We start from the raw sequence: 27,225 nt of genomic DNA on the forward strand, positions 1-27,225 counted from the left end.
AATGTTTAATGGACTGATCTTTACTTCACCCCCCTGAAGTAGGGAAAGGCTATTGCCTATTCCTGTTTTACAGAGAGACTACACTACAAACTCTTCCCAGCACAGCTATGTTGGTCGGAGGGGTGTTTATGACTGATTTGCGGCCCACATAGCTATGCCACTGGAAGACCCTAGTGCAGATCCTTATACCAGCAAACTGCTTTCCCCCGTGTAGCTTGGTTTCAGAGTAGCAGCCGTGTTAGTCTGTATTTGCAAAAAGAAAAGGAGTACTTGTGGCACCTTAGAGACTAACCAATTTATTTGAGCATGAACTTTTTTCACGCGGGGCATGGGTGGTGAAAGACGAGGGACTTAAATCAGCTGTATTAGCAACAGTGCGGAGTTTTCCTGGTACAAACTGCATCCACGCTATCCGTGCATTGCTAGTATAGCTGTGCAAAACGCTCCCAGTGTAGACCAGGCCTAACGTCCTTGCCCAAAGGCCTCAGTGGCAGCGCGGGGAATGGAAGCTAAGTTGTCCCAACTAACTGCCTCACTAGCAGGCCATGGGAGCAAAGCCCCGCTCTCCCCGCCGTCTCCGATTCAGTGGCACTGTTGCAATGCACGGCAGCGAGGCCCCTAGCGAGCAGACGCTTCCCAGGTGGAGGGCAGGGGTTTTAAAGCACCTCTCCGGGAGGGGCAGCCAGGCTGATGGCCAAATCCCCGCCAGGGCCCTCGCCCTGTCTCCGCCGGGGGCTGGGTGGCTCTAACTGGGGCGCGCGGGGCGGGAAGGTTCCGCAGCGCTCAAGGGGCAGCGCGGTGCCCTCAGTCTGCGGCCCGAGCCGGCCCCCCAGGAGTGGGGTGACGAGCGCCTCGCAGTCGCAGCGCGGCGAGGCGAGCAGGGCTCGGGGGCGGGCCCAGCGCAGCCCGCGCGTCGCCCCCGGGCGGAGCAGGCGGCGGAGGCTGCAGCTGGGCCCCGCGCCCGCCCTGCCCCCCGCACGTCCGGGGGAAGCCGCGCTCTGCGGCCCAACGTCGGCGGCGCGGTAGCTCCTGGGCTGGGGCAGCGGCGGTGGCGGCGCGTCCCGGGCGGGGGGGGTCGCAGCAGGATGGCAGCGGTGACCCAGTGCAAGGTGAGGCGGCCCCGGGCGTGCCCAGAGGCCCCTTCCCCGCTCGCTCGCCCGCAGCGCGCTGGCTCTGCGGAGCGCGGGCCTTGGGCAGCTGGGCGCCAAGTGCCGCCCGTGCGGAGGCGCCCTCGCCTGCTGCCCGCATCTGCCCGGGGAGCGGGCGGCGCCGGTGGCAGGGCATTGCAGCGCTCTTGCCCCGCTGAGCCAGACCCCCCCCATCCAGCAGCGACCGCCTGTGTTTGTTCTCCACCACGTGGAGCGTGTCCTGCAAAGAGAGCTCGCTGGGCTGCTTTTGCAGGGCTTCTTACCCAGCGCTGGGGCTAGACCAAGCCGCCGCCTCCTCCTCGGTCTGCCTTCGTCCCTTTCCTCCTCCCCGACCCCTCTGCGCATTGCAAAGGGGGTAGCCCTTGGCGTTCTGATTAATGAGGAGGGTGATGATGGGGGGTGGGGGTGGTGTCATTGCTCTGTTGGCCTGGCTTTGCTGGCAAACTTGGTCCCTGTATTGTTTGAAAGTCTGCCTGGCTCTCAGGTTGGCTCTTAAAAGGCAGTTGATTAACCCTAGTTCTCCGAAAAAAGTTCTCAAAAGTTTCAAATAATGAATCAGTTGCTTGGTGTTGCTGGGAGAGGTGTTTCCAGTGTCTTTGTAGGGCTGCTTTTCCTCCTGCATTTCTCTACTCAGTTGACGTGCCAGATTTGGCTTCCCTTTTCATATAATTTCCACTAATTTAGTGTGAATCTGTTTCTTACATATTAGATTTGGAATATAACTTGGGGACGTTATTGTCTGCACTTGGGAACATCAGCAGTCAGACTAGCTGGCAGGGGGCTGGCAACACCACGCCCCCCGCTTCCTCCTGCTGTATGATAAGCAGCGACAGTCTTAAAATTCAAAACTCAAGTTTTTTGAAGCCATATTTAAGCGGACACTACTGTGTTTTAAAAAATTAAAAAGTTCCCTCACTTGTGATGTTGTGATCTTATATTATAAAACTAAACACTAAAAATATAATTGATTTGTTGTGTTTGTCAAAGCTGAGTGCAAAATACCATTAGGAAAAATAAAGTAGCGTTAGTTATTTGTAGTTAAATTTCCTTTTTGTTTTTCTGCTATCTTTGTTCTGCAGTATTTAAGGAAATGAAAACAAAACTGTATTTTTAAAACATCTTAATATTAGATTTTGTATTTTTTAATCAAATCTTCAAATGTTTGGTCTAATCTATCAGTGAGTTTCTTTTTAGTGTTTTTTAAAAGACCATCTTAAAAATAAAAAGTCTTTGGGGCAGCTTGACTCGCTCACATTTTAATAATGATAGTTCTTTTGCTTCTGTCCTCCTCTTATTTGTGTTAAAAATGTTAGTTTAGACCCCAGTCCTGTAAACACGCACGTGAGTAACATCAAGTATGTGTGTAAATGTTTGCAAGATTAGGCCTTTGGGGTTTAGTTTTACACCTGTGCGTAGTCTTGTTGAACTTCACATGCAAAGAGTAGATAAAGGGACACTCAGGCACATAAAGTTACTTGTGAAAGTGTTTGCAGGATCAGGCATAATACATGTGGTGACTTTCCAAGAACGTACCGGTGTATCATAATTTCATTGAGGTAAGATTAGTGGATCTGTTAAGCTTAAGGGAAAGCAGCTTTACATGGTGGGCAGTTGAACACAAACTAGAGCCCTTATTAAACATTTCAGAAGCAGAAAGATGTTTAAATTAGTACATGGTCTTCCATACAAATACATAGGAACCTGAAGTCTGTTCCTGGCTCTGCCCCATCAACTTTACCTGATCCCCAGGTTCTCTCAGTCTGAAAGTGAGATATTAGGGAGTGTTGGGTGCTTGTAAAGTTGTTTGAGATCCTTTGACTGAAGGAAGGCGTTTTATGGAAGTGCAAAGTATTAATGCCTGATGCTACAAGGAGATGGCATTATTGCCCCCAGTCACGTTTTTACTCCACATGGAGCCAGTGCCTTCAGGGGTTCAGATGTGTTTCAGGCTTCCTTGTCTCTCTGAATCATCATATAGTCTGACTATGATAGCTCCTTTAAAAAACCCAGTGAGGTTCAAAGATTATAAACACAAACTAGTTTGGTGGGATAGTTATGTGACCCCATTTTAGCCAATCGCAAGCCAACTATTCTGAGCCACAAGATCTGCTTTGTTTGTTTATATTGTTTGGTAACCAAAAGGCCTAATTTAAACATATCTGTAGAGTGTATACTGCTATACAAGTGAACCCCAGTTTTACAGATGTCTTGGGAGGCATCCAAAGCTTTCTTAAAACTGGAGTTTTGTAAAAACAAGTGTCAGTTTTTATAGAAGTTTAATCTACAGGACCAAATATTCATTTCAGGTATCACAGAGATTCATATATTTGGAGTTTGTAAAATTGACATTGACTTACAGAATTCAAGTTAATATTACTAGAAAATACCATCTGTGGCCCCAGGCCTGCAAGTGACTTCAGGCAGGTGGACCCATGTGCCTGCCTGAAGCCCCATTGATGTCCATGGCTCCACAGCGCCAACTAGCACAATTGGGGTTATTTTTTTCTATACTGTATTAGTAGTCAACTTAATGGTACTGTGCAAGTCTGCTGTCTGGAAAGCTGGGATTCAGAAGTAGATGAGAGGATGCTGCTCTCGTTTCAGGCAAAATTAAATCAGAAATAACCATGTGTGTGTAAAATGAAAAATTGGGTATTGTGGGGAAGAGCTGATTGGAGAAATGAGAGAGAATTTGAAGTATGGTCACACTATCTATACTGTTCTCATATTCATTGTTAGCAGTCTTTTAGGAAAGCATCTTTATGGATTGCAGGTTCACACCACCTATAAAAAGGCAATTGTTCAATCTCATTCCTGCGATTTACAATGTGTGGATAGATTGCTGTGCCCATGCTGAGTCCCATTGACTTCTGAAGGGCTCCATGTAGGTGTAGCAGTCTGCCCACATTCTTCAGTTGCAGCATTAGGGCTTTGGTTCCTGATTATAAAGGCTGGTTGGTTGTAATGATAAACAATGGGGAAAGTTATGGCTTTGTGATTTTGGAAAATGCTTTTTGTAGGTCTGGGGTTAAAGAAAGAGTCATATCACACAATATTGCAAATAAGTTGAGAAGTCAAATATTCCTTATTTTACCATAAAATAGCTTAACTCAGTTTAATTACTAATTAAAAACCACTTAGAAATCCATATTCCAGTCTAGACATATATAGAGCCAAATTTGCTAAAAATTAATGGAAGAGTCTTCTTCAATAATAGGTTGGCAATAAAGATCATAGCTTTTCATGCAAAAAACAAAAATTCACAATATATCACTGTGGTGATAATAACCTATCTTCCTCTCAGATGGTATTTAAGTATTCCAAAAGTCTTAATGTTGTTTGATCTCTCAAGTATACATGCTTTTTTTCATTACCTTTTTCTCTACTTCTCCCAAAGCACTTTCATGCATTCTTCCATGACACTTCTTGTGGCTGGAATACTCTATCCCCAAACTATTTCATAAAGCCCCTTCAACTACAGCCAACTTGTACCGTGCTTCTGGAGAGAAACTGTGAACAGATACCAGTTGGTAAATGGTCAAAGACTTCTGATATGTTCCTTCTGATATCTGTTTTGTTTTTTTTTAAATAAAATCTACTTGTTCACGTAGCTAATGTGAACGTGTGTAATCATAAAAAGAAAAGGAGTACTTGTGGCACCTTAGAGACTAACCAATTTATTTGAGCATAAGCTTTTGTGATGCATCCGATGAAGTGAGCTGTAGCTCACGAAAGCTTATGCTCAGATAAATTGGTTAGTCTCTAAGGAGTACTTGTGGCACCTTTTTCTTTTTGCAAATACAGACTAACACGGCTGCTACTCTGAAACGTGTGTAATCATGTGATTCCTATCATTGTCACTCTTCTTCTCCTTTCCTTTCCCATGTTCCTTCCATTTATTTTATCGCCACTTATTACAGTGTGTCTTAAATTAGGTCCTGATTCTACAATCATATTGATCTTTATGGATCTGATTGTAGGAGCAAGCCTTGGAATGTAAATAGTTCATGGCAAGGAATTTTCTTGCTGTTTTCTTTGTTCAGTACCTAGCCCAAAGGGGCTATGATCCTGACTGGGGCCTCTGTATGCTACTGTAATACAAATAACTATTGTAAGCCTTGAAGTAGGTCTGTGCTCAGAAGTTACTCCATGAAAATCTGTTTTTGATGCAGCTCCTGTTCAGAATGGGTGAACTTCTCTGGCTTTGCGTGTGCAGTTAGGCCTGTTGATGTGCATAGGGTTGTTGCAAGTAAGGACTTGTCTACATGCACAGCTGCACCAATTTAAAGTGTGATTTTTAACCTGATTTAGTTAAATTGGTGCAAAAGGATGTGTGAACACACATTTTGGTCTAAACCAAGCTTATTTTGGTTTAATTAAAGTTGATTAAGCTAAAATGAAATAGGAGTGTTCACACACAAGTTTCCTGAGGTTTGCTTAATGGTTTAGTTGAACCATGTGTGTAGACAAGACCTAACATTAGCAGTCTTCAGTCCCATGTGTCTTCCCAGTTGTATCTGTTTAGTTAAAGGGACATTATTTTTAAAGAAATTAGTTAAAAGTTGTTTCAGGTTTCAGCTCCTAGTCCCCCATCCAGTTTTTGTGGCTTTATAATTACATTTTTCTGGTTTTTGTTTTTAATTCCTGTTGTGTGAAAGACTTATGCAAATAACAGGGGAGACTGAGCAACTGAACTGTACAGTGTAAACAGGGAAATTGACTATTCACACTGTAAGAGAGATAAGGTAGGTGAGGTAATATCTTTTATTGGACCAACTTCTGTTTGTGGAATAAGGTCCTGAAGAAGAGCTCTGTGTAGCTTGAAAGCGTGGTGGAAGGTTCAAAATCAGCTGGTCCAATAAAAGATATTACCTCACCTACCTTGTCTCTCTCTCATATCCTGAGACTAACATGGCCACAGCAACACTATTCACAATATAAACAAACTGCAAAAATAAAGACTACGATGTAACATAATGAAAGTTCATTTTCATCTTATATATTACTTTTGTTTGTTGTTGAAAAGGATGCTAACAGTGGGAATGGTGATAGTAATGGAGATTATAATGATTGGTTGAAAAGTGTTGTAGGGTAACTTGTGCATATAATGGCAATACTTGATACTACAGTGGAAATGTTTATTATCTTTTAGAATTTGTATCCATTAGAGCTCAGATATGAACAAACATACATTATGGGTGTCCCTTTAAATAGTGTCTGTTCCTCCTAGCATGGCAAACCCACAGACGTACAGAACAGTGAACTGTCTTCTGTTCTGCACTTTGCATAAACAAAGCTGCCTGCTAAATTCTGATTCCAGAATCTTTCCTGTTGCTTCTGATGTCTAAAACAGAAATCACACCACCTGGCTATTTTTCTCTGTAACAATTCAGATGCAATTTGTACTGCTGGCAGTAAGGAAAATCTTGTTTTGACTTGCAGAGAGAGAAAATATGATACACCTATGTTGAATACCAAGATGTCACTTAAACTTTGTATTTTTTTATTGTGTTAAAATAGTAACATCTGTTTTAAGCTAGTTTTTATGTGTGTATCGTTCTCAGCCTTTGGTTACAATGGGAGCAGAATTGTCAACTTGCATATTCAAATGAGTCAGATTCCCTGAATTACACCAATGCAATGCCATCAATTTCACTGTCTGTCTTGTATCTAATATGAATGCACTTAGAGTGACTCTTGTACAAAGATCTCCCCATTCTTAAAAAAAGGTAGATAAGATACTTCATTATCTCAAATTTAGAGATGAAGAAACTGAGACCTAGCAAAGCATTAAGTATCTGAGTGTCTTGGGATGCTTTTCAGGGATCAGACCAAAGGCCAGGTATATTTACAACTCAGTAAGTGTGGTTATTCTGGAAATGTTTTGATTGTATGCTTTTTGTGGCAGAGACTATTTTTTACCTTAATTTGGAAAGCACCTGGGACATTTTAGGTGCTCCTGCAATATAAATAAGCATCTTAAAATGTACTATTAATGTACATGGTCTGAGGAAGTGAAGTTCAGGTTTGGATTTGATTTAGGCTACTGTTCGTGTTCCAAGCCAAAATGGGCTATGTTACCTGTGAAATTCCATCATTTCAAAGGTTTTGGTTTGTTACAAGCTTTTCCTGGGTGTTCAACACTTGTTTTTTGTGTCCCTCTAATGTTCTTGAAAGATATTTGCTTAGATCTCTGCTATGTCCCTGCAGATTTAATTTCACTTTAACTGACGTGTTTTATGTTGGAATATTCAGTATAAATTCTCCTTGAGCATATTTGGAGTGTTGTTTCCCTTCCCTCGCTCTGTTTTTTTTTTTATACAGCATGCCAGTGTGAAAAGTTAGAAACTCTGTGAGGTGCTTCTATCCTGCAAGTACATTGAGTAGGCAGTTCTCAATCAATGTTTTTACATGTGTTTAGGGCAAACATGTTTTTATTTTGTTTGCCAGAATTAAAAGAATAGGATCTAACATTGTAAGAACTATTTAGCTGCTTGAATGCATTTTGATTGATCCGTAACAAGAGAATGAAGTGCATGGCTGTCAAAATTTTACACAACGAATAGAGCGTGACACACCATACAAAAGACATTGGCACAGATTCATCTTTGGTGTAGCTCTGTTACTATCAGTGCTGTGTTACATCAGAAGTAAATTTGGCCTGTTGTGTGAATTCTAGGACTATAGGAAATAAACAAGTTAAATGATGAGAAATGTACAAAGATGTTTTAGTCTATGCACTTTGTGCCTGCAGCAGCAGAGCTGTGTATGTAGTGCTTGATGCACCCGATTCAGAACGTTGTGACATTTACAAAATTGCTGAACACGGCCTTTGTATGGTGCTTTAAAAGTCTTCTTTTTTTTTTTTTACAGTGAATGTATTTTTCTTATAACTTTTATATTTACAACTTTTTAAAAAAAGAAATGCTTGAGACCAGCAGATGCCCTACAGATCTGTCCATTTTTCCAAAACCCTCATGCTTTCAGGGCTGTTTGACCCTAGTCTTGCATTGCTCATGCTTTTCAACTCTGAGCAGGGAGGATTGAGACAGCTATGCTGCACAGAGTATTTTCATAAAAGGGGAAGAACCACCAGTTGATGCATTTAAAATTTCTACTTAAAAATTAGCAAAGTTTAAAATAATCTGCAATTTCATCAAGTTCCACAATCTACTGTTTCCATCCTTTCCCTTTCCCAGCCCCAAATCTGCTCTCCCTTTAGAAATGATGATTTTCTTGGTTTTTTTTGTTTGTTTTTTTGCTTTCACTTTGGATTTTTGATACAGTTGGAGCACAGAGTTTTAAAAAAAAACAGTTATGCATGGTAAGTAGACTATATAGTAATTAGTAAATCACTGATGAACTGAACAGAATCTCTTAAAGGAGATGGACAGGAAAATGACAGCTCTTGGTACCAGGAACATAACTTTTATGATGCACTAGCAGGGTATCCTATGCAAACTCATTGACTATGTCCACCTTATATAAATCCCGCCTTCTTTGCTTCTATTAAATTAAACCAGTTAGCCGGAATGGGGACTCCTGAACATTTTAATGAGACTCTTGAAAATCAAAGGGAGGGGGTCACAAACTAAAAGTCTCTTTTGAAGTTCTGCAGCAAGTTACTTTCATCAGAGCCCCTCAGTATCTGAGAATGCATAGAGATCAAAAAGAGGTCCTCTACTGGGAAAGTATGGCTTTTTTCCTTTGTTCATAATCGGTAATTACACCCCCATAATGGCTCCTCTGGTGCAGATGCAGAAGTAATAGACGAAGAAGAAGAAATTAGTTAGGCATACAGTAATCGCAGCAGTGGCTAGCTCAGCTGTACAATAGCACAAGAACTAATGCAGTTGTTCCTGGAAGCAATTTATTCGTAGCAACAAGGCTCACAGCTCCTTGTATGTTTTTCCATTAAGTCATTAAAATGTATAGTGCTCCATTTTTAACCCTTCTCTGTTGAGTGAAGAATGAAATTTCTCCACAGCAAAGGAGTGGTATTCTGGCTGCCCATATTCGGGGATTTGGGATTGGGGAGAACTCTAAAACTCTAATATGGCGAGTGCAGCTCCAGCTGAAGTACATTAGTGAATTAGCTGAAGTGACTGAACTGCTTTCAGTCTGCTAGCTTGGGCCAGTTGTTTAGTGATTCTGATCTTGCCTAAACCAGTGTAAGTCAGGATTGAATCTGTTTACATCTGTGGAGGTTTGCTGGCAAAAAAACAGTATGAGAATAAAATTAGGCACTTAAATGTTCTTGTATTATTACACACTTGCCAAGTGGAAGTGGGCCAGTAACGTGATTGATTTCTCCCCCCTCCCCAATGTTTGGAAAATGGCAGTTACCATTTGGAAAAACTTTGCTCTTGGCAAAGATGAAAGCTTGAGAAAATCTGTATCATTTTGGGTTATTTAGGAACTCCTTAGTTTTGTCTGCTAATGGAGATAGCCACATGGCATTCTGCATATCTGAGTTCACTTAGGGAGCATTCTCTTGTAACATAAAACCTTGTGAACTCTGTTTGAATCCTTCTCATCAAGCAGTTGTGGATCTCTCTCATGCATTATTGTGGCTTCATCAATTTCACTGGAAGTTGCATGTGGGGAATGAGTTCAGAATATGCAAGAGAGATCCATACAATGAATAAGAGAAGTTTGCCTGAAGTGTACATGTTGCTCTGAGGATGAACTACCTGATCACTGGTGAGCAGTCTTGGGCACTGAGTAGACACTGTCTAGCTGAGCAGGTCTTTCCTAAAGCATTCTGTCAATCAAGTAATGCTATGCTTGAATCAGTGTATAAATATGTATTCTGAAGCACTAAGGTAAGAAAGGGCATTAATTAGATCTAACCACACAATGCAGAGCACCTTCTATCCAAGTTTGTACGGTTGTTAGGCATATTCATTCAGTCAGGCAATATGCAAAAGCTCTAAATGATATAGGCTTGAGAGCTGCCTTAAGGACCTCCTTTACCATCTCTGACCTGCCACCATTAGTTAGGCTTATCTAGAATGTTAAAATGTAACGTCACAAAAGTGAAGCTCCGGGTGCTGGTGGCAGAACTTTCTTAGCCTTTGGGCTGTGCCCCTGGAATTTGCTCCTTGTGTGAAAGTATGATTGAGCACAAACCTGATCATTTTAAGAAGACCTGGAAGATGTCTTTGTGCAGAGCTTCACAGCTGATTAAATTCTGGCTTCCTAGCTGAGAGAGCTCTGGGCAGCATGCCTTTGGTTTGTCTTACTGAATGTCCCAAAATAAGCCTTGTGTGGTCATGAGTATTAAATGCATATTATTAATTTTATTTAAAAAAAATTGCAAACTGTTGTTTATTATAGCTATAAATATAGTTACAAAAAGGATAAAACCCTACAATTGAAGTCTCTTTGCACAGACAGACCTTTCTGAAATGCCTGAAATCTGTGACAGTCCTCATTTTTGAACAGTTTGCTGTGTCATTAGATTGCAGATGGTAGTGAGTTTGAAGATATTACTTAAACCTTGATCTAAAGATCAATATGGCATATTTCTGTGATTAAAATCTGTAGCCTCAATCCTGCAGACACTTTTATGTATTGTGCTTATCTTTACTCCCATGAGCTGCCCCATGGAGTGACATTAAGCACATGCAGAAATGTCGGTAGGATTGGGGCCTGTATTTATACATTAAAGCAGTCTGCACAGCGTCCTGTGGAGTTTGGCTTATTGAGATACAGTTCTGCTTCACATATTCTATATAATGTATATTTGTATGTGAATAAGAGAGTGACAAATGAACAAGAGGCTGCTGTTCCCCTTAGAGCTTTTAGTAGGTGATTATTGCAATGACTGACTTTGTCTTCCATCTCATTTTGAATTGAAAACAGATACCCAAGGAAGTGGCTGACATTTTTAATTCCCCTAGTGATGATGAGGATTTTCTTGGTTTTGGAGATGATGTTCCCATGCAAACCTTGTCCTCAGACGACAGCTCTGATAGTTTTGACTCATTGGAGTCAGCAAAAAAGGTAGGAACATTTTATCATAAACCCTAGTGTATTGGTTTGGAACAGTAAAACTTCTTTGAATTTGTTTCAGAGCAGCGTTGACCGTAACTCTTGGCAGAAGTGGAAATCTATAATCCTTTTATTAGAAACAAAAAACTACTCACCTTTAATTCCTTTTAATTTGTAATGACCTTTTAAAAAGGGTCTTGTATGAATGAAATCCATTTTCCTTTCTTCATTAGGAGGAGAGCCTGGAGTGAGTTTGGTATTCATAACTTGCCACACAGCATGAGAAAAATGGCCATTCAGTAATAGCCACTGTGGAGAATGCGTTACAGCTCAGTAAAATGTGGTGTTATGAATCAGTTGCACGTCTGCAGTACTGAAGTGGGATTCTACTGGAACCTCACTCTTTGAGTTGCTGTTTCAGTATCATGATGCTAGCACACGTTTTTATTCCTTTGATCTGTAGAAATCACCAGCTAGCATTATATCGTTGAGGCTCTCAGATATCATTTTGTGCCTTGGCAATGGAATAGCCAACCTGTGTGAGGACTAGATATAGTAGGGTTTTTTTGTTTGTTGTTCTTTGAGTTGGCAGTTGGAAGTACCGGAAGTGGAGAGTATGAGGAGAAGGACACTGGGAAGAGAGCAAAGAGGGATAGCTCAGTGGTTTGAGCATTGGCCTGCTAAACCCAGGGTTGTGAGTTCAATCCTTGAGGGGGCCATTTGCAGATCTGGGGCAAAAATTGAGGATTGGTTCTGCTTTGAGCAGGGGGTTGGACAAGATGATCTCCTGAGGTCCCTTCCAACTCTATGATTCTATTCTAAGAGAAACTGGTTTACATGAGAGCGAAGTTTACTGGGCTTGACGGTGATGAACTTACATCTGTTTTTTTGTGATAAGGGACAGAAGGCTAGCGAAGAGATTCAAGAAAGGGGGTGGCATAGCACACTGGAAGGAAGAAGTTGGCTTTCGTGGTATTTTGGATAGACTGCAGGTGGAAGATGTGAGGAAAAGACAGTTACAGTAATCAAAAAGATGAATAATGCTTGGACAAAGGTTTTAGTAGTGTTAATTATGAAAGAGCAGATTTTTATTATATTGAAGGGGAAGAAGCAACAGTACTGGGAAGTTATGGATGAGAGGTAAATTTGAGTCATCAGTGTAAAGGTTTAGCTGAAACTCTGGGAGGAAATGAGGTCACCGAGAGAGATTGTGTGGGTATATAGGGACCTGGAGAGGAGGTGGAGGACTCTTCAGTGAAGCAAACATAAACCACACCTTTTTAACCCATCAAAACAGACCCAGTAGAGTACTATCATTGAAGGCAAGGAAGAGATAGTGATCAATGTTGCTGAATGCAGCAGTCTGATCAGGAACAGTAAAAATACTGTATGCTGTCAAGACTAGGATAGGAGGAATGACCTTTGTAAGGGCTTTTCCAGTGGACTGTAATATTCTCCCTCCCACTCTCTCCGCTTGGGCGCTTAGGCTATTATGAATTATTTTAAATCCCCAGATCTCCGCTCCTTGGTCTCGAAGAATACAGATTCTTCCCTGAGTTTCACCCTCTGGCTCTCCAGAACAGCATCCTTTGGATAATTTAAGCCCTGAAGAGCCTCAGGTGCATGCTGCACAAGAGGCACATTTACCTAGGGAAGAATTATCCTATAATGAAAGAGCAAAAGAGTGGGAAGGGAAGAGAAGCTCTGCAGGGTGGAATTGGGCAGGAAAGGGCAAAGAAGTTGGGGTAATCAGTATAAATTGGGTCATGTTTGTGTCTTAGTAGTTCACAGGGACTTAGATAAACAAATTCTATTATCAGTGTAGAGTTTTGCGTGTCTCTTCCCTTGCAGAGTTGCCTGAAAGTCTCTCATGTAATTTTCTCATCTGTGTCACTTATACATTAGCTCAACCTAGCTACGTTGCTCAGGGCTGTGAAATATTTCACTCCCTAAGCACCGTAGTTAGGCAACCTAACCCTCAGTATAGGTGCAGCTAAGTCGATGGAAGAATTCTTTGATTCACCTTGAAGAGGTGTTTTAACTACACAGACGGAAAATCCCTTCTGTCAATGTAGAAAGCACCTATGTTACAGCACTGCTGCAGGTCTGCTGCTGTAGCACTTGTAGAGTAGACATAGCCTAGTTGCACTAGTTTCTCCTTGCTTGTTTGCTTCCTGTGTAGTAAAATTACTGTTAAGGACACCTCTGTATAGGAAATGCCACGCTTTACTGTTGCACATCATTGGTCCTCGTACCCTATTTTCAGTCACTGTAACAAACTGACTGACAGTCTTTCTAGCCAGTGCTGCAAAGTTTTATGGAAGTACAGAGTGAACACTTTTTCTCAAAGAGAAATACAATTTCACTTTAAAGTTACTTCCCTTTTGTGTTTGCTCCTTTCTCAAACAGCTGCACTGCAGCTATCAACAAAAGAACAAAGTAATTTTGTTCAGAGAAAACTCACTTCAATTACCCATAATAATTTGTAGATGTTTTAAGTGTAAAGAAACAGTATATGCAATGATTTTTCCTCTATTCCCCTGCAAGTTTTTCCACTCATTATATCTATTTTTCACCAGATATTATCTCAACATAAAGAAGTATATAATTAAAGTCGGGGATGGGAGGGAATTGAAGGAGAGAATAAAGATATTTAGCCAAGTGCAGTTGTATGAGAGGTCATTTCTGTATCTTGTGTGGGAGTTAAAAACATCCAAGAAAAACCGGGGAAGTAAACTGTCTCAAGTGAAGGATGCTGAGTTTCAAAAGGCAGGTGCAGTATGATTGTGTGTACATCCCCTGCCCTGAGCTAGTCCTGTTTTTCAAGATAGCAATAATGACACATTGACAGAGGCTCTGACTGTTTTCTATATTGCTTCTTTTAAAATCTCCCTTCCTCGGACGTATATTGTAGCTTTTTTGTTATATGTATAGTAAACCCATTGTGCGTAAAGATGGTGTGCAAAGGAGAAACAAATGGGCTTCAGCCCTTTTTTGTTTAAGTAAATGATGTGCAAGCACGGCCCAAAAGGTGTTTAGGGGGTTCTTTTTGAGTAAAAGGGATTTTTAGTTAGTTTGTTTAAAACTTTTCAATTTTGTTTTCACTTATTTAACTTCAGTGATTAACTGACTTTTTGGAGAGAGGGAACCTTTGCTGATTAAGCTCCCTCTTCCACTAAAGTATGAAAGGTAACAATATACATCTTCTGAGACCCCACAACACCAGCGAACCCAAAGAAGACCAGAGTTGATATATCTGAGGTTTTTTTTAAAAAAAATCTATTAATTTTTTTTAAAAAAGCAAATCTTTCTCAGGTCTGCTTTATGTACCATAATGAATCAAAAAAGACACAAACTCAATTAAAAAAAAATCCTCTGCAGGTCACCTTTTAAAAAGACAGCAGAACTGGAGAGTATCTATGTTCATTTGAAATAAATGATAGGGATGAAATCCAGTGTGTCTTTTTCTTGTGACAAGTTTTGCATTTAATGTTTTCACAGGAGCATACCATCTGCTTAACTCCTTAACATTAAGCATTTTCTGATTTGGACGGGAAAGATTATATGAATGCTCTTTGTATGGCAAACTGCGTCCTAGCTGTTGTGATTTTCGTATGCTTGCTCAACAGGATGTTCGATTTCAATCCAAGTACCTGACTGAAGAACTGAGGAGAATTTTCACTGAAGACACTGATTCAGAAAGTGAAGTGTTTGAAGGCTTTGCTCCGAGTGAGCTGGATGTAAACAATGCGAATGGAATGATGGTAAAGCTAGCATTTTCATTGTGTTAAGACACACATACAGACTCCTCCCGCCCCCTTCTTCTTTCTTTGTGTAATCCTCTTGTTTTCATGCAGCTGGTTGAAATTTATTTTGTTATTTAACAATGTAAAATATTTGTGCTGAAGATAAATGTTGTGTTACAAATTTTCCTTAATATTTAATCTTTTATTAATGTATCATAAAAGCCAGAGATGGAGAATATCTACTAGTGCATGTAACGAAGAACCATCTGCTTAAGGGAAGGAGGATTGGTTGCTGTTCACACCAAATGGAATTCACTCTTGTGCAGAGGTCCAGCACGAAGTCTATGTGCTACTAAAGTCCCACATCCTTACATAGTTAATGGATATTGCACTGGTCTCTGTAAAAGGCAGAATGGCACTCACTCTGAGCATTTTTTTTTTTTTAATTGTTGGTTTAGCTAAACACAAGATGAAGTTTCCAGTTTTTCAGATTCTGATACTTAGTCATAGTCTATTGCTAATAATGAGGATAAAAAGCGGCCTGTTCCCATGTGACAGCTGTCAGTATATCATATTAATTATCTCTGCTTTCAGCCCGTGGAATCAGATTTGAGTGATGGCGAGAACAATAATTTATCTTTACTGGGTAGTGAGGAGGAGGAGGAAGAGAAGGCTTCCCCCAAGAGAAGAAGCTTTGGCCTTCGTGTGGCATTTCAGTTCCCCACAAGAAAGTCTGCCAAGAAGAAGGTGCCTGAACCAACTATTTCCAAGTTACACTTGCAAGACAATAAACCCCCTAAAACTCTCACAAGAGAGAAAAGCAGCAAGCAATGGAAGAAACTAGAAGGGTCTGCCTCAGAGTCTGAGGAGGATGTTAAAGAGATGCGTGAAGAAAGCTCCAGTGCTCTGCTTAAAAGAGCTATAAACATCAAAGAAAATAAAGCCATGGTAAGACAAAGCAAGCAAAAGCCAGTATTCACTAAGGGTATGTCTTCACTGCAGAGTTTACTGGGTGATTGGCATCCGAATCTGAGCACTCAGTTTAGCCTTGCCTGGTTGTGAGCAGTCACTGCAAAGCCACACTTGAGTTATTGTGTCCACACTGGTGCTGCAGTCTCTTGTATGTGTGTCACTAGGCCTTCTGGGAGGATATCCCATGATTCTTTGTGCTACAGTAAACTGAGCCACTCCCAGTGAATTGTGGGAGTACTTGTCTGTCCTGGGCTCACTGGGAGAATTGTGGGAAGGCATTGGAGTGGTTTAATTTGTGTCCTAACTACAAAATGCGTGGGTTACTTGCTTGAGTGAAATCCTCACCTGGGCTCTAGCCTATATACCCTGAGCCTTGCCAGCTAGCTTGGGTTGAAAGTATCACAAAACTCAGGGTAGAGGCTTTTACATGTGGACGGGAGCAGGATTAGGGGGCAACAACTGAGTAAAGGTCCAGGTTAACTCTGTAGTGAAGACGTACCTTATAACCAGACCCTATCAAAAAGCATTGCCATCCATTAACTTTAAATGATCCATTGTGTCATTATACAATAGAGTTGCTAATTTACATTGGCTGAGAAACCTATTTCAGTTTACTAAATGGAAAAATAAGATAAAGCAATCAAGACTTTTGCATCTCTAAGTGTATGCTCACTTGTTTGAGAAGTGTAGTTTAGAGTTAAAACTTTCCTCTTATACTAATGTGTAGTGTGTGAGGGGGACTATTACCTTCCTGCTCTTTGTCCTGATGCCGTTGGGTATGCAGCTCAAAGTCCATTGGCCTTTTCTGCTGCCATATTGTGATGGAACCCAAATGAGGTATGGGTTTGTCTGTTGCCCTTTCAGCTTTATTGCTTCTCATGTTTCTGCTTCCCATTGGGTATTAATATTTGATTATTTCCCCCCAGGGCTATTGGCTTGTATCTTTCCAAGTAAAAGCTCATTTTGTAGTTTCTTAAGCTTTGTCTACACTATGGGGGGAGATTGATCTAAGTTACACAAACTTCAACTATGTGAATAATGTAGCTGAAGTCGATGTACTTAGATCTACTTACCGTGTGGTCTGCACTACGCAGTGTCGACTGGAGATGTTCTCCCGTCGACTCCTCTTCCTCTTCTCATTCAGGTGGAGTACAGGAGTCTACGGGAGAGCGATCTGTGGTGGATTTAGCGAGTCTTCCCTAGACCTGCTGAATCGACCGCTGATGCATCGATTGCCATGCGTTGACCCCCTGATAAATGTAGACATGGCCGTACTCTTGTTTCTAATCTATCTAGGTTCCTCTGTATAACTGTGCTGTCCTTACTGGTATTTACAGCTACTCTCCGTTCAGTATCTCTGTGAATTTCATTAATGTCTCCTTTTTTCTCCTCCAGATCACTAATGAGGGTGTTAAATGTGACTGGTTTTAGATAATAATTAAAAGCGTATTAGGTCTTTACTGAGAAATGTCATGCACTCTTTGTGGCCTCTTCACGCCACATGCGGTTCTGCCATGGCTGTCTCAGATGTTTGGCAGTCAAGAATCACCATCATTTTCCCCATTTAAGGGCTTCCCTTCTTATGAAGCTCCCTAAAGCCAGCAGCTGTTGAAGCCCAGGGTGAGAGTCCCTTCAGGGCAAGTCAATAGTATTTCAAAACAGCCAGCCAAGGTGATGTAGAGAAGAGGCACAGGTCCAGGGTCTCTCATATAGTATAAGTACAACAGAGTATTAATGCCACTTTGCTTAGCGTGCACTGTGCTGGTGACATCACACTTGTTGTGGGGTGGGGGTGCCGACCAACAGGAGTCTTTTCGTACATTGTTTTGCAAAGGGGTGTGTTTATACTCTTACACACACACAGCCTGATTACTATAGGCCAGCTCCAATCTGCTGTGTGGAATGAGGCAGTGTGGCCTCACTAATAGAGAGCTCATGCTGGGGTATTCTATAAGGGAAGGTTCTGACTGTTTTCACTGGGTTCTGATAATGACTAGGAGAAAATTCTGACCAGCCAACAAAAGTCACTGAGACTATGGCTACACTACAGAGCTTCCAGCTGCTCTATGCCAACGGGAAAGAGGTCTCCTGTTGACTTAGCTACCACCGCTTGCTGGAGTAATTATATCGGTGGGAGGAGCTCTCCTGCCGACATAGCACTGTCCACACTGGCGCTTAGGTTGGTGTAACTTACATCGCTCGGGGGCTGGCTTATTCACACCCCTGGGTGACATAACTTATACCGACATAAGCTGTAGTGTGTACATAGCCTAAGTCCTCACTGTCAAAATAACTTAGTGTGCCAGCAATTTTGTATTAGGAAAGTATGTGCCAAGATAACCCACAAGAAACCTCTTATAATCCCCTGATGCAGTTAGGTCCACTCTTGTTGTCAAGGGATTAGCTTTCCCATGTTAACTGCAAATTTCAGTCATTATTAGTCACGGATACTGTAACCTCAGTATAACACACTTCTTTAGAGCCACATTTGATAGCATTGGATGTGATTTTTAGCTGCACGACTTCAGTACAAATCAATGGGAGTCATGGTGCTAAAATCTGCTCTAGAGCTTTGAACGTTTAGGGGTAGAGGTTTAAATGAAGTGTTTTAAAGAGTGGTTATTTACACTGGGATTTGAAATAACTCAGTGTGTGTGAAAACAGAGCATGGTAAGGACTGAGTAGGTTAAATATTTGCAAGTTTGCAATGAGACTTCAATAGAATATCTTTATTAATTTCAGCTTGCCCAGTTGTTAGCAGAACTGAATTCTATACCTGAACTGTTTCCAGTGAAAATGCCCACCTCAACTCCTTCTGTAAGTTTCCATATTCGCTTAAATATAATATATATTGTTGCTGAACTTGAATGAGATGTGTCTTCTGATGAATATTTTTTTATCCTTTTTTTTTTTTTGTAATTTTATTTGTATTGACTTAATATTAGTTTTATAAAGCGGCAGGGCTAGGCTACCATGATATACAGGTAAAGAAACAGCTCAAATTAAGCAATGTATATTCAAAGAAACAGACCTAAAATTAGGCACTGCTCCATTAACTTAGACCCAGAGAGGCTCATGAAACACTGGACAAACAAATGTGTATATTTGAGAATCATAGTTGGAGGGCAAATAGGATCTTGTAGCTGGAAAGCTAAAGAGAGTGAAGAAACTACTACTGTTTTCAGATCCTGTCTGTTTTTTTGCTAATTTTCCTCTCTGTTAAAGTCCGTGTTTCCATTAGAACTGTGATGGGAAAACTAGCATGATGTTTCTATGTTCTACCTCTGGAGCATCTCTTTTTTTGCTACCAGCATAGAAATCCCTAATCCTCTGTGATTACTGTGGGATAATGTTAATTTATCCAGTAATCCAAGTCCACACATACTCCAGGAGGGTTGCACACCCATGTTCCTGACTTTGGGAAATCCTTGTAAAATGTTGCCCTGATAATGAAGTCATTTGTGACCAAATTGTAAACATGTGAAAGGCTAGCTCCTTGTTGGCTGCACTTCAAGTATTTATTGTGATGTATTAAACCTACTTCAAATAACTCTCTGGATTCCAGTAATATGTATTCTGTATTTTTATTCTGGAAAGAACCTTAGGGATATAGTGTTAGAATGCCCCTATCCTTATGACAATGTTCCCCACTTATCATCTTGTACGTATATGCTCACTTTTTCATTTCAAGTAACAATTAGAGAATTGCAGCAAGTTCCCCATCTAGCGAGCTTCCCTACAAATTTGTTTGTGGCACCAAGTTTGCTAGGATGACCTGCTAGAGCTGTGCAAATACATGTATAGGTCTGGTAGTCCCATGTCCATATAATCTCTGGTAGTTCCCTGTCCCAAACACACAACAGTGAGGCTGATGAGACACATTTTTTTTTCTCCTCCAGAAACAGAAGAAAACCCCGAGGAGAACATTTTCTGAAGGCCAGATAGAGCGTCGTACAAACCCAACCAGAAATGCTCGTCCACCTGAGAAATTTGCCTTGGAAAACTTCACTGTGTCTGCAGCTAAATTTGCAGAACACTTTCATAATTACAGACAACAAAATCTCCTAATAAAGAAGAGATTCAGTGGGGTATTTGCCAGTTTAGTTTGTTTATTAGCCTTTGTCTTTTGGAGATGTCACTCAAGCTACTTTGAGCTGGCCAGAGTGGGGACAAATGCGGCAGAAAGCTAACTAGCATTTAGAACCTTTGTGCTGGGATTAGAAGCAGGAGAAAAGGATTCTGGAGCCTCCCCCAACCCTAGTCACCCAAGCTATTTCAGTATGTAACCCATCCCATTTGAATGTGTATCTAATTATGATTATCAGATTAATATTTGTATTTAGTATTTGAAATCCAGTAGTGCCCACACTGTGCTAGGCTGGAGGCAGGCTAGGGAGTGGGGTGATAAAGAGGTGGGAGGGAATGGGAGGAGAGGTGAACAGCTTCACTCTTGATGATGGCAGAGGAGTAGGGAGAGTGTTAGAAGGGAGCAGAAATCAAGGCTGAGCTTGTTGAACTTCAGTTTAAGAATTGGTAAGAACCTGTGTGGAGAGAGAGGAGGATGGGAGAGGACTTGAGAAAAGTCAGAATTTGCAAATAAGCAACAAAATGTTGTTGGAGCCGTGTGATGTTACACTTGTCCTCCTACCCCATTCCTCCTTTTGTCAGTCATATTCATGTGTCATGTCTGCTATTAAATGTAAACTTTCTGTGCTAAGGATTATCTCTTGTTATGTCTGTGTGCCATGCTGAACCACAATAGGATTGTGATCCTGCTTGGGTCCTTTTGTGTGCTTCCAAAAGATAAATATTAATGGCAACAACAGAGGTGAAAAATTAGCACTATTAGGTGAGGGATGGGGCAGAAGGGAATAAGGAGAGAATGAATTTTCAGATGGATGTCCATGTGGCCAGAGGCATTCAGTAGATCAGGCATGCAGAAATAGGATGTTGGGGGTAAGCCAGGGCTGAGATTTGTTGGGGTGGACTTTGGTTGGGGAGAGTTGCAAAAAAATCAGTGCTGGAGGAGAAAGTAGAGTTAATTTTATTAAACAACAGGAGAGGGAGGGGAAAATCAGGAGAGGGCTCAGAGAAGTCATAGACACTGATGGATTGGGAAGTCATGGTATGAAAAGGTGGGCAAAGTTGAAATAGAGGTGCTGGTTGTAGAGGGAACTCAGTTACTGAAAAATCAGAGGGAATAGTGCTGAGAGAAGATGAAGTTGAGTGAGCGGCCATTTTGGAGACTTGATCCGGTGTTGAAGGGCAAAGACTAAGGAGTCAGATGGGACATCAGTGTGGAAGCTGAAACCTCTGGAGGATGGGGGTGGAAGGAGAAGCAGGAGAGCTTGAGCTGGACTCCCAAAGTCCAGAGAAGGATGTTGGTGGCTGGCAGATAAGTTACATGGAGAGGGAGTGTAGAGTCTAATGGGGAGATTGCTCAAAGAAAATGAAGGGGTGAACTGGATAAGGAGGAAGGTGCTGGACATGGCAGATGCCCAACACTTCCACCACCTTTCTTGATGATGAGTCACAGAGGGGGGAAAGAGAGACTGCTGTGAGTAAAGCTGTGGAGGTTTCAATGGGTGCCGGAGATGGAGGGGAAAGAGATAAAAAGGTGGATGGTAGTGATCTTTTTCTGTGAAGGAGGAAACGGATTGTTTGTAATTGGAGGGAAAACGGGAGGAGTTTGTTGGAGGAAGATGCCAGCTGTATGAAGGGTAGCAGATTTCCTCAGAGGAAAAGAAAGATGGGGTGGCAGGATAAGGATTTTGAAGGGGTAGGGGAATGAGGATAAGGAGGAGGAGCTAGAGCTGCTGAGAGCAATAAAGGTTGGAGTGGTAGGGAGGATAGGGATTTGGAGGTGACCACAAACTCTAGCTATATGTTCTGTTCTTATAGTCAGAGCATATTTGATCTAAAGGTAAAAGCACTTCACCCATCATAAGACAAAAGATGATGAGATCGTTTTATTTTGTAGGGTGACTGTGGAATGCGTAAAAGAAGGAGGTCATCTAAATATTCATCTTACCGTCCTGTTGAAGATATTACTGATGAGGACTTGGAGAATATCGCAATTACAGTTAAAGATAAAATCTATGATAAAGTCCTGGTAGGTGCCTGCTTTTTCCTTTTGATTGCTTAGCGTGAGGGGCAGAAGATGAAACTACTTCATTTCATGAAGGGAATATAATGCTCATTGAAAAGTGCCAGAATACGAGGCCTGGATACTGCAGTGTTGTGTGTATCTACTGTGCGGGGGCAGCAGGGAAGCTTCTCTTCCTTGCTTCAGAGGAGCACTGGAGAAGGTAATGCACGATCTATGCTTAGCCATCTCTTGCTGTCTGCAAACAGGTGCCAGTTGTGGCAGTGTTATGCTGTTGTTACCTGTTGAATGGGAACTCTATTGAGACCACTAATTCACTTCCACCAAAGGGCTATTAGATGGAAGTGGACATAGCCATGAATGATCTGGGCGCAAGTATAAGCTAGTGACTTGGAAGCAAATTGCTCCAAATCCCATTTGTGTTCCCATCTCCCTTGCCAAAAATTACTCTGAGGTGTTATCACGCAAGAGGAGTGCTGAAACCTGGAAGAGCGAGGGTTATTCAGAAGGACATTAATACATGTCTGTGGCATGTTGTTGCATAAGCAGGGCTACTCTTGTAAACACCTGCTTTGCAACCTTATCTCTGCATAGATTTAAAATGAACATGAGCCTCTCTGTTTTGGGGTTTGATGCTGTCACAGGGATCACTGCATGAAGATTATCTCATACCCTGGAATTTTAGAATGGTGGATATTGTTAGTTTGTAGGCAATACTGTGTTCTTCATCTGGGTGGCCTTACTGGAAGGAGGATAAACAAGTTGCAGTAATCACTTTTTTTTTTTTTTTTTTTTTTTGAATCCCTATGGAGTTTGCACTTCTCTCCCTCCTCCCTCTCCCTCTCCCTCTCCCTCTATCTCTCCAGAAACCCTGCCAGCAAAGATTGGGTTAGTGGTGCTTGTTACCCAGGGGGAGCCATAGGTTTGAATTTCTAGCACAGTGGATTGCAGGTGCTGTAGGAGGACAGTCTAATGTATTGACTAGTAAATATATGCATCCCTTAGGCAGTGCTTTTTTCCCCAGCTGAGTCACCTTTGCATCCTTTGAGAGTTCAGAGAATCGCCATATTCCCTTTTTTAACACCCCCCCCCCCTCCTTTAAAGGCCCATGCTTTGGCCACAAAGACCTGCATGGGGATCCTTTTGGTTTGTATCAATGGTGTACCTTACTGTCCTAGAGAAATCACTGCTGAGTGACTCTGTGGGTTCCTAGCATTTGCCATCGGTGGATTGGAACCGGAAATATAACATAGGGCTCATGTAGCACATTAGATTCCTAAGCCTTCAGGACAGGGACCATCTCTTTGTTTTGTACAATACCTAGCGTACTTCTGAGCACTGTAGAAATAATCATGGTGGTTGTGTTTTTTCCTAATGTTTTGTTAATCTAGTTGCCTCTGGTTCCCAAGGAGAAATTTTAGTACTTTCCACCTCCAGCTGAGAGGTGTGTTAGAGAATTCCACGTGGAGTCAAGAAGTTCAGCATGATGTGAAATGCTGAATTTTTACACGTCTCTCTCCCTCCTTTCCAACTTTAGGGTAGTACGTGCCACCAGTGTCGGCAGAAAACCATTGATACTAAGACAGTCTGTCGTAATCAAGGGTGCGGGGGTGTGAGAGGACAGTTCTGTGGACCGTGTCTTCGTAATCGATATGGTGAAGATGTGAAATCGGCACTTCTGGACCCAGCAAGTATTCATTTCTTTGGATTAAAATGACAGTATGATTATGGCTTTGTTAGCTTCACAATCATCGTGGATTTCTTGGATAACATGAAACTCAAACATTCTACCACAGTAGTGTGGCTGTGATTGATATTTATCTTGCTGAGGTAGGAATGAGATTGCAGGACTTTCGGCCTGCTCGTAGTTGCTCTCAGGTGGGGGAAAGAAAACTCACGAGGCTTAGAAGACGAAAGGGGACCTGATTCTTCCAAGTTCTTGTGTAGCTTTTTGTCTCCTTCCCTGATGCTTTTACTGGTCTGGTCTGGTCTGCAATGCAAGCACCTTGTTTCAATACTAAACTTAAAGATTGGGAAGTAAAGAACCTCAAGACTTTAGGGTTGGGTCCCCTTTCTTTCCTTGACCCCTATCCTGTCCTCAGCAGAGTGCATAGACCCGTCGTGTCCAAATCCATCCCTTTCACGGGGTCTGGCTGTCCATGCAATTCACATACAATTAACATAATCAAAGTTTCCTCTTCAAGCTTGCCTCTTTGTTGCTCTCCCCTCTGAGACACTATCCTGGTTCCCCCCCTTCATATTCTTGTGGAGGTAATCAGATCCCCCTTTCAGCATGACAGACCAACGTTTTTGTACAAGGTCTCAGGTCTGCCCCCCAGAGCAATGGCCACATTCGTTTTTGTCTAATGCAGCTCCTGAAGTCACGTGTTGCAGGCAGCAGACCTCCTCTCCTTGCTCTGAGCCCCGGTCTATTTTAAAAAGTGATAAAAATGTTTTTTAAAAGGACATTAAATATGTTTTTCCTTTCAGATTAACTGAATGTCTCGTGTGGCTCTCTTTCATACAGCCTCTGAGTTAGTGTCCAAACCCACCCCTTCCTGGAATTTGGCTTCACTTGTAACTTAAACATAAATCCTAGCCTAGGGATCCTGCCTGAAGACCTTCTCTGCCTTGATCTCTGGCTCAGAGACATTCCACCTCTCTTTATATCCTGGTTGCAGCTAATTGGACCAACCTTTCAACGTGACTCAGCCATAGTTACCCTGTATCTTAATAATGGAGGTTTTTTATCACCTGAGCCTAGGGTGCTCGAACAGAAGAGCCCTGCTTTTTATATTCTGTTACAACACTATATCCCCAGGAAAATCAGTACTACTAGAATTTGTTGAGTGTGAGCTTTGAAAAATTCCAAGTAAAGAATGGATATTCGTTGTTTCTTCAGTACTGCAAATTTTTTTTATCAAAAGATTGATTAATATTATCCATTAAAGTATTTGTTTATGAAATACAATATTGCTCTGTATAAGGCATTGTTACAGAACAGTGGCATTTTCTGCTGTTTTGGGTGGGTAAGGGGGTTGGAGAAGACAGGTTTGCATCTAATACTTCTGTAGATAACTCTACCCCTCTATCTTTCCCTCCTTGTCTGTAATTCAGGATTGGATTTGCCCTCCTTGTCGTGGTGTCTGTAACTGCAGTTACTGTCGCAAGCGTGATGGCCGCTGTGCCACAGGAATGCTCATCCACTTGGCAAAATTTTATGGTTATGATAATGTTAAAGAATATCTTGAAAGGTAAGATAATTACATAACTGCTTTAGAATTGAAATCCACCCTTTTAAATGTGCTGCCTAATCAGGCTCTCAAAATGTTTTCATTTAATAACAACTTTGTGGAGCTTTAGTCAGTCAGTCACAAAATATTGAAACTTGCTGAAACATCTAAGTAGGTACTTGTGACTTGTTCAGCCTGGGCCCACAGAAATTGATGGCAAAACTCCCCTTGACTTCAGTGAAACTAGAACTTGACTGCATGTGAAATCTTGAGACTGTCAACTTTACTGTGTCAATGAATAAGGCAATTTGAAAACTGAACCATTATTTTATATTTTAAGAGTTAAATTGACTCCGTTTTTGTGTGTGCTTCTGCAGAGCGGTGACCATCTAAAATCAGATTCCCATAAAGTATAACATTTTTCTACCTCTCTTCTAGTTTACAAAAGCAACTGAGTGAAGACAGTTGAGGATGCTGAGCACAGCTGCCTGACCTGCAGACAAGTTGCTTAGTTCAGCGTTTAAAAAATTGTATTACAATGATGTTTATACAAGATAGAATTGTAGAATATAGCTTTGGATTTTTTTTTTTTTACTGATTGGTCTTATACAATGATTTCTCAGGAAATGTTTTAGTAGAGGAATCTATATGCAGAACATTCTTTTATGCATAGACACCTGTATACAGAGCAGAACAGCACTTTTTAAAACATCAGTGGTTAATTTTCAGTAGATGCTTAACTCCAAAGGCTGTGAAGGGAATTGTGAAGCACTAAAAATTTAACCAGTGGAGGGAGGAGGGTGGGCTCTTAATAGTTTGCTTAGGCCATTACATTTTTACATCTCTTTTCCCACTCCAGTACCACTTCCTGACCTAAAGAGACAAGTTTTCCAAAGCTGCCTCTTTTGTGCACGAGCAAATCAAGTAACTGCATGCCTCAGTTTGTGGGCAAAAGGAAGTTTTGCCCCTGCAATGGTGGGAGGGAGTCCTTTTGAAAACTTTATTCAGTTCTGGTTGGACTGTGTGTGCAGTTTACCAGCCAACTGTTCCTCTCTCCCCCCTCCCCCGAGAACTTGTAAGTGCAAGAGGTGTTTTGTGGATACATGTTGTTTAAACAGAAAAAAGGTAATTGGGGGCTTGGCCCAATGCTCACTAACGATGCACCTGCTCTTTGAGAGTGATATTGACTTTTAATTTTAGTGCTAAAGTTTTTTTAATAATTTCTATGTGTCTGCTTAGCAAAAAGCAGGCTTTACAAACACTTTTTAAAAACCCATATTACTGCAGCCTCAGATTGTCAAAATTTGTGTAAAATATTGTATGTTTTACTCTGTGTAGAGATAATAAAGCATTTTCACTAGAGGAGCATTTTGTGGGGGTTTTCATCATGAATACAGAGTTTGATTTTCAGTAATCAACCTGTCTCTCTGAAGGAAAATGTTAACAGGTATAAATCCAGTTTAGCGAGACAGACATGTTTGGAGGAGTTGTACAACATTTGAGTATCATAACTCTTCACACAGTAGGATGTAGTGCAGCTAGACAAAGGTTTTTCTCACATTCAGCTGTTATGTACACTTTGACTACATGCTGTGTGACAGCACAGCATTAAACTGCCAAGAGTAAGGCTACTCCCGCAAGCACCCACTTAGCTGACTTGTCCTTGCTCTTCAGATTGAAAGTCCAAACATATGTGGGCCCTCTGTTTTTAGTTTTATATACTGGACATTCATATATATTTTTGGTTTCCTGTCGATCAGTTGGAATAGCTCTTACAAAGATGACTGGCATTGCTGGAGTCAGATCCTGGAGCCAGGCTTCAGCTATGACCCCTGACTGGATGTCCCAGCGTGCTCCTGTATGAAAAACACACACACACAGAGTTCCAAATGGTGACTTGAATCATTCGTACATTGCAATGCTGCACTTAATAGTTGCTTAGTAGTAGATACCTTTCCTGAGGATAGAGAAGACGTGGTAAAACTGTAGGTCACACACAGCATTGTGTGGTGAGATCCAGAGTT

At 41.5% G+C, this 27,225-nt stretch overlaps 2 protein-coding genes across 3 annotated transcripts in view; one reads left to right on the top strand and one right to left on the bottom strand.

Moving 5' to 3' along the window:
* The first annotated feature begins 978 nt into the window (after window positions 1-978).
* CDCA7L (cell division cycle associated 7 like) lies at window positions 979-26,561 on the top strand. Of its 2 annotated transcripts, none has more exons than XM_074945795.1 (10): window positions 979-1,109; window positions 11,016-11,156; window positions 14,771-14,908; window positions 15,485-15,838; window positions 18,605-18,679; window positions 19,762-19,950; window positions 21,843-21,974; window positions 23,506-23,655; window positions 25,086-25,222; window positions 25,640-26,561. In XM_074945795.1, the coding sequence occupies exons 1-10, from the start codon at window positions 1,086-1,088 to the stop codon at window positions 25,668-25,670; spliced, it is 1,371 nt and encodes a 456-aa protein (XP_074801896.1). In that variant the 5' UTR covers window positions 979-1,085; the 3' UTR covers window positions 25,671-26,561. The 2 variants fall into 2 exon arrangements, with proteins under 2 accessions (XP_074801896.1, XP_074801897.1); XM_074945796.1 differs by having other exon boundaries at window positions 14,774-14,908; window positions 25,640-26,560.
* DNAH11 (dynein axonemal heavy chain 11) overlaps window positions 26,011-27,225 on the bottom strand; it is a 276,304-nt gene continuing 275,089 nt past the window's right edge. The window contains 1 exon segment of the mRNA XM_074945797.1: window positions 26,011-27,057. Coding sequence (XP_074801898.1) covers window positions 26,810-27,057 — 248 coding nt within the window. The 3' untranslated portion in view covers window positions 26,011-26,809.

The sequence above is a fragment of the Natator depressus genome, chromosome 2 (genome assembly GCF_965152275.1).
Source record: "Natator depressus isolate rNatDep1 chromosome 2, rNatDep2.hap1, whole genome shotgun sequence".
Taxonomy (NCBI): Eukaryota; Metazoa; Chordata; order Testudines; family Cheloniidae; genus Natator; species Natator depressus.

Coding starts and splice junctions, on each gene's coding strand:
- CDCA7L (XM_074945795.1), top strand. CDS start 1,086: ATGGCAGCGGTGACCCAGTGCAAG. Junction 11,157..14,770: donor CATTGGAGTCAGCAAAAAAG/GTAGGAACATTT, acceptor ATGCTTGCTCAA/CAGGATGTTCGATTTCAATC. Junction 18,680..19,761: donor TGCCCACCTCAACTCCTTCT/GTAAGTTTCCAT, acceptor TTTCTCCTCCAG/AAACAGAAGAAAACCCCGAG.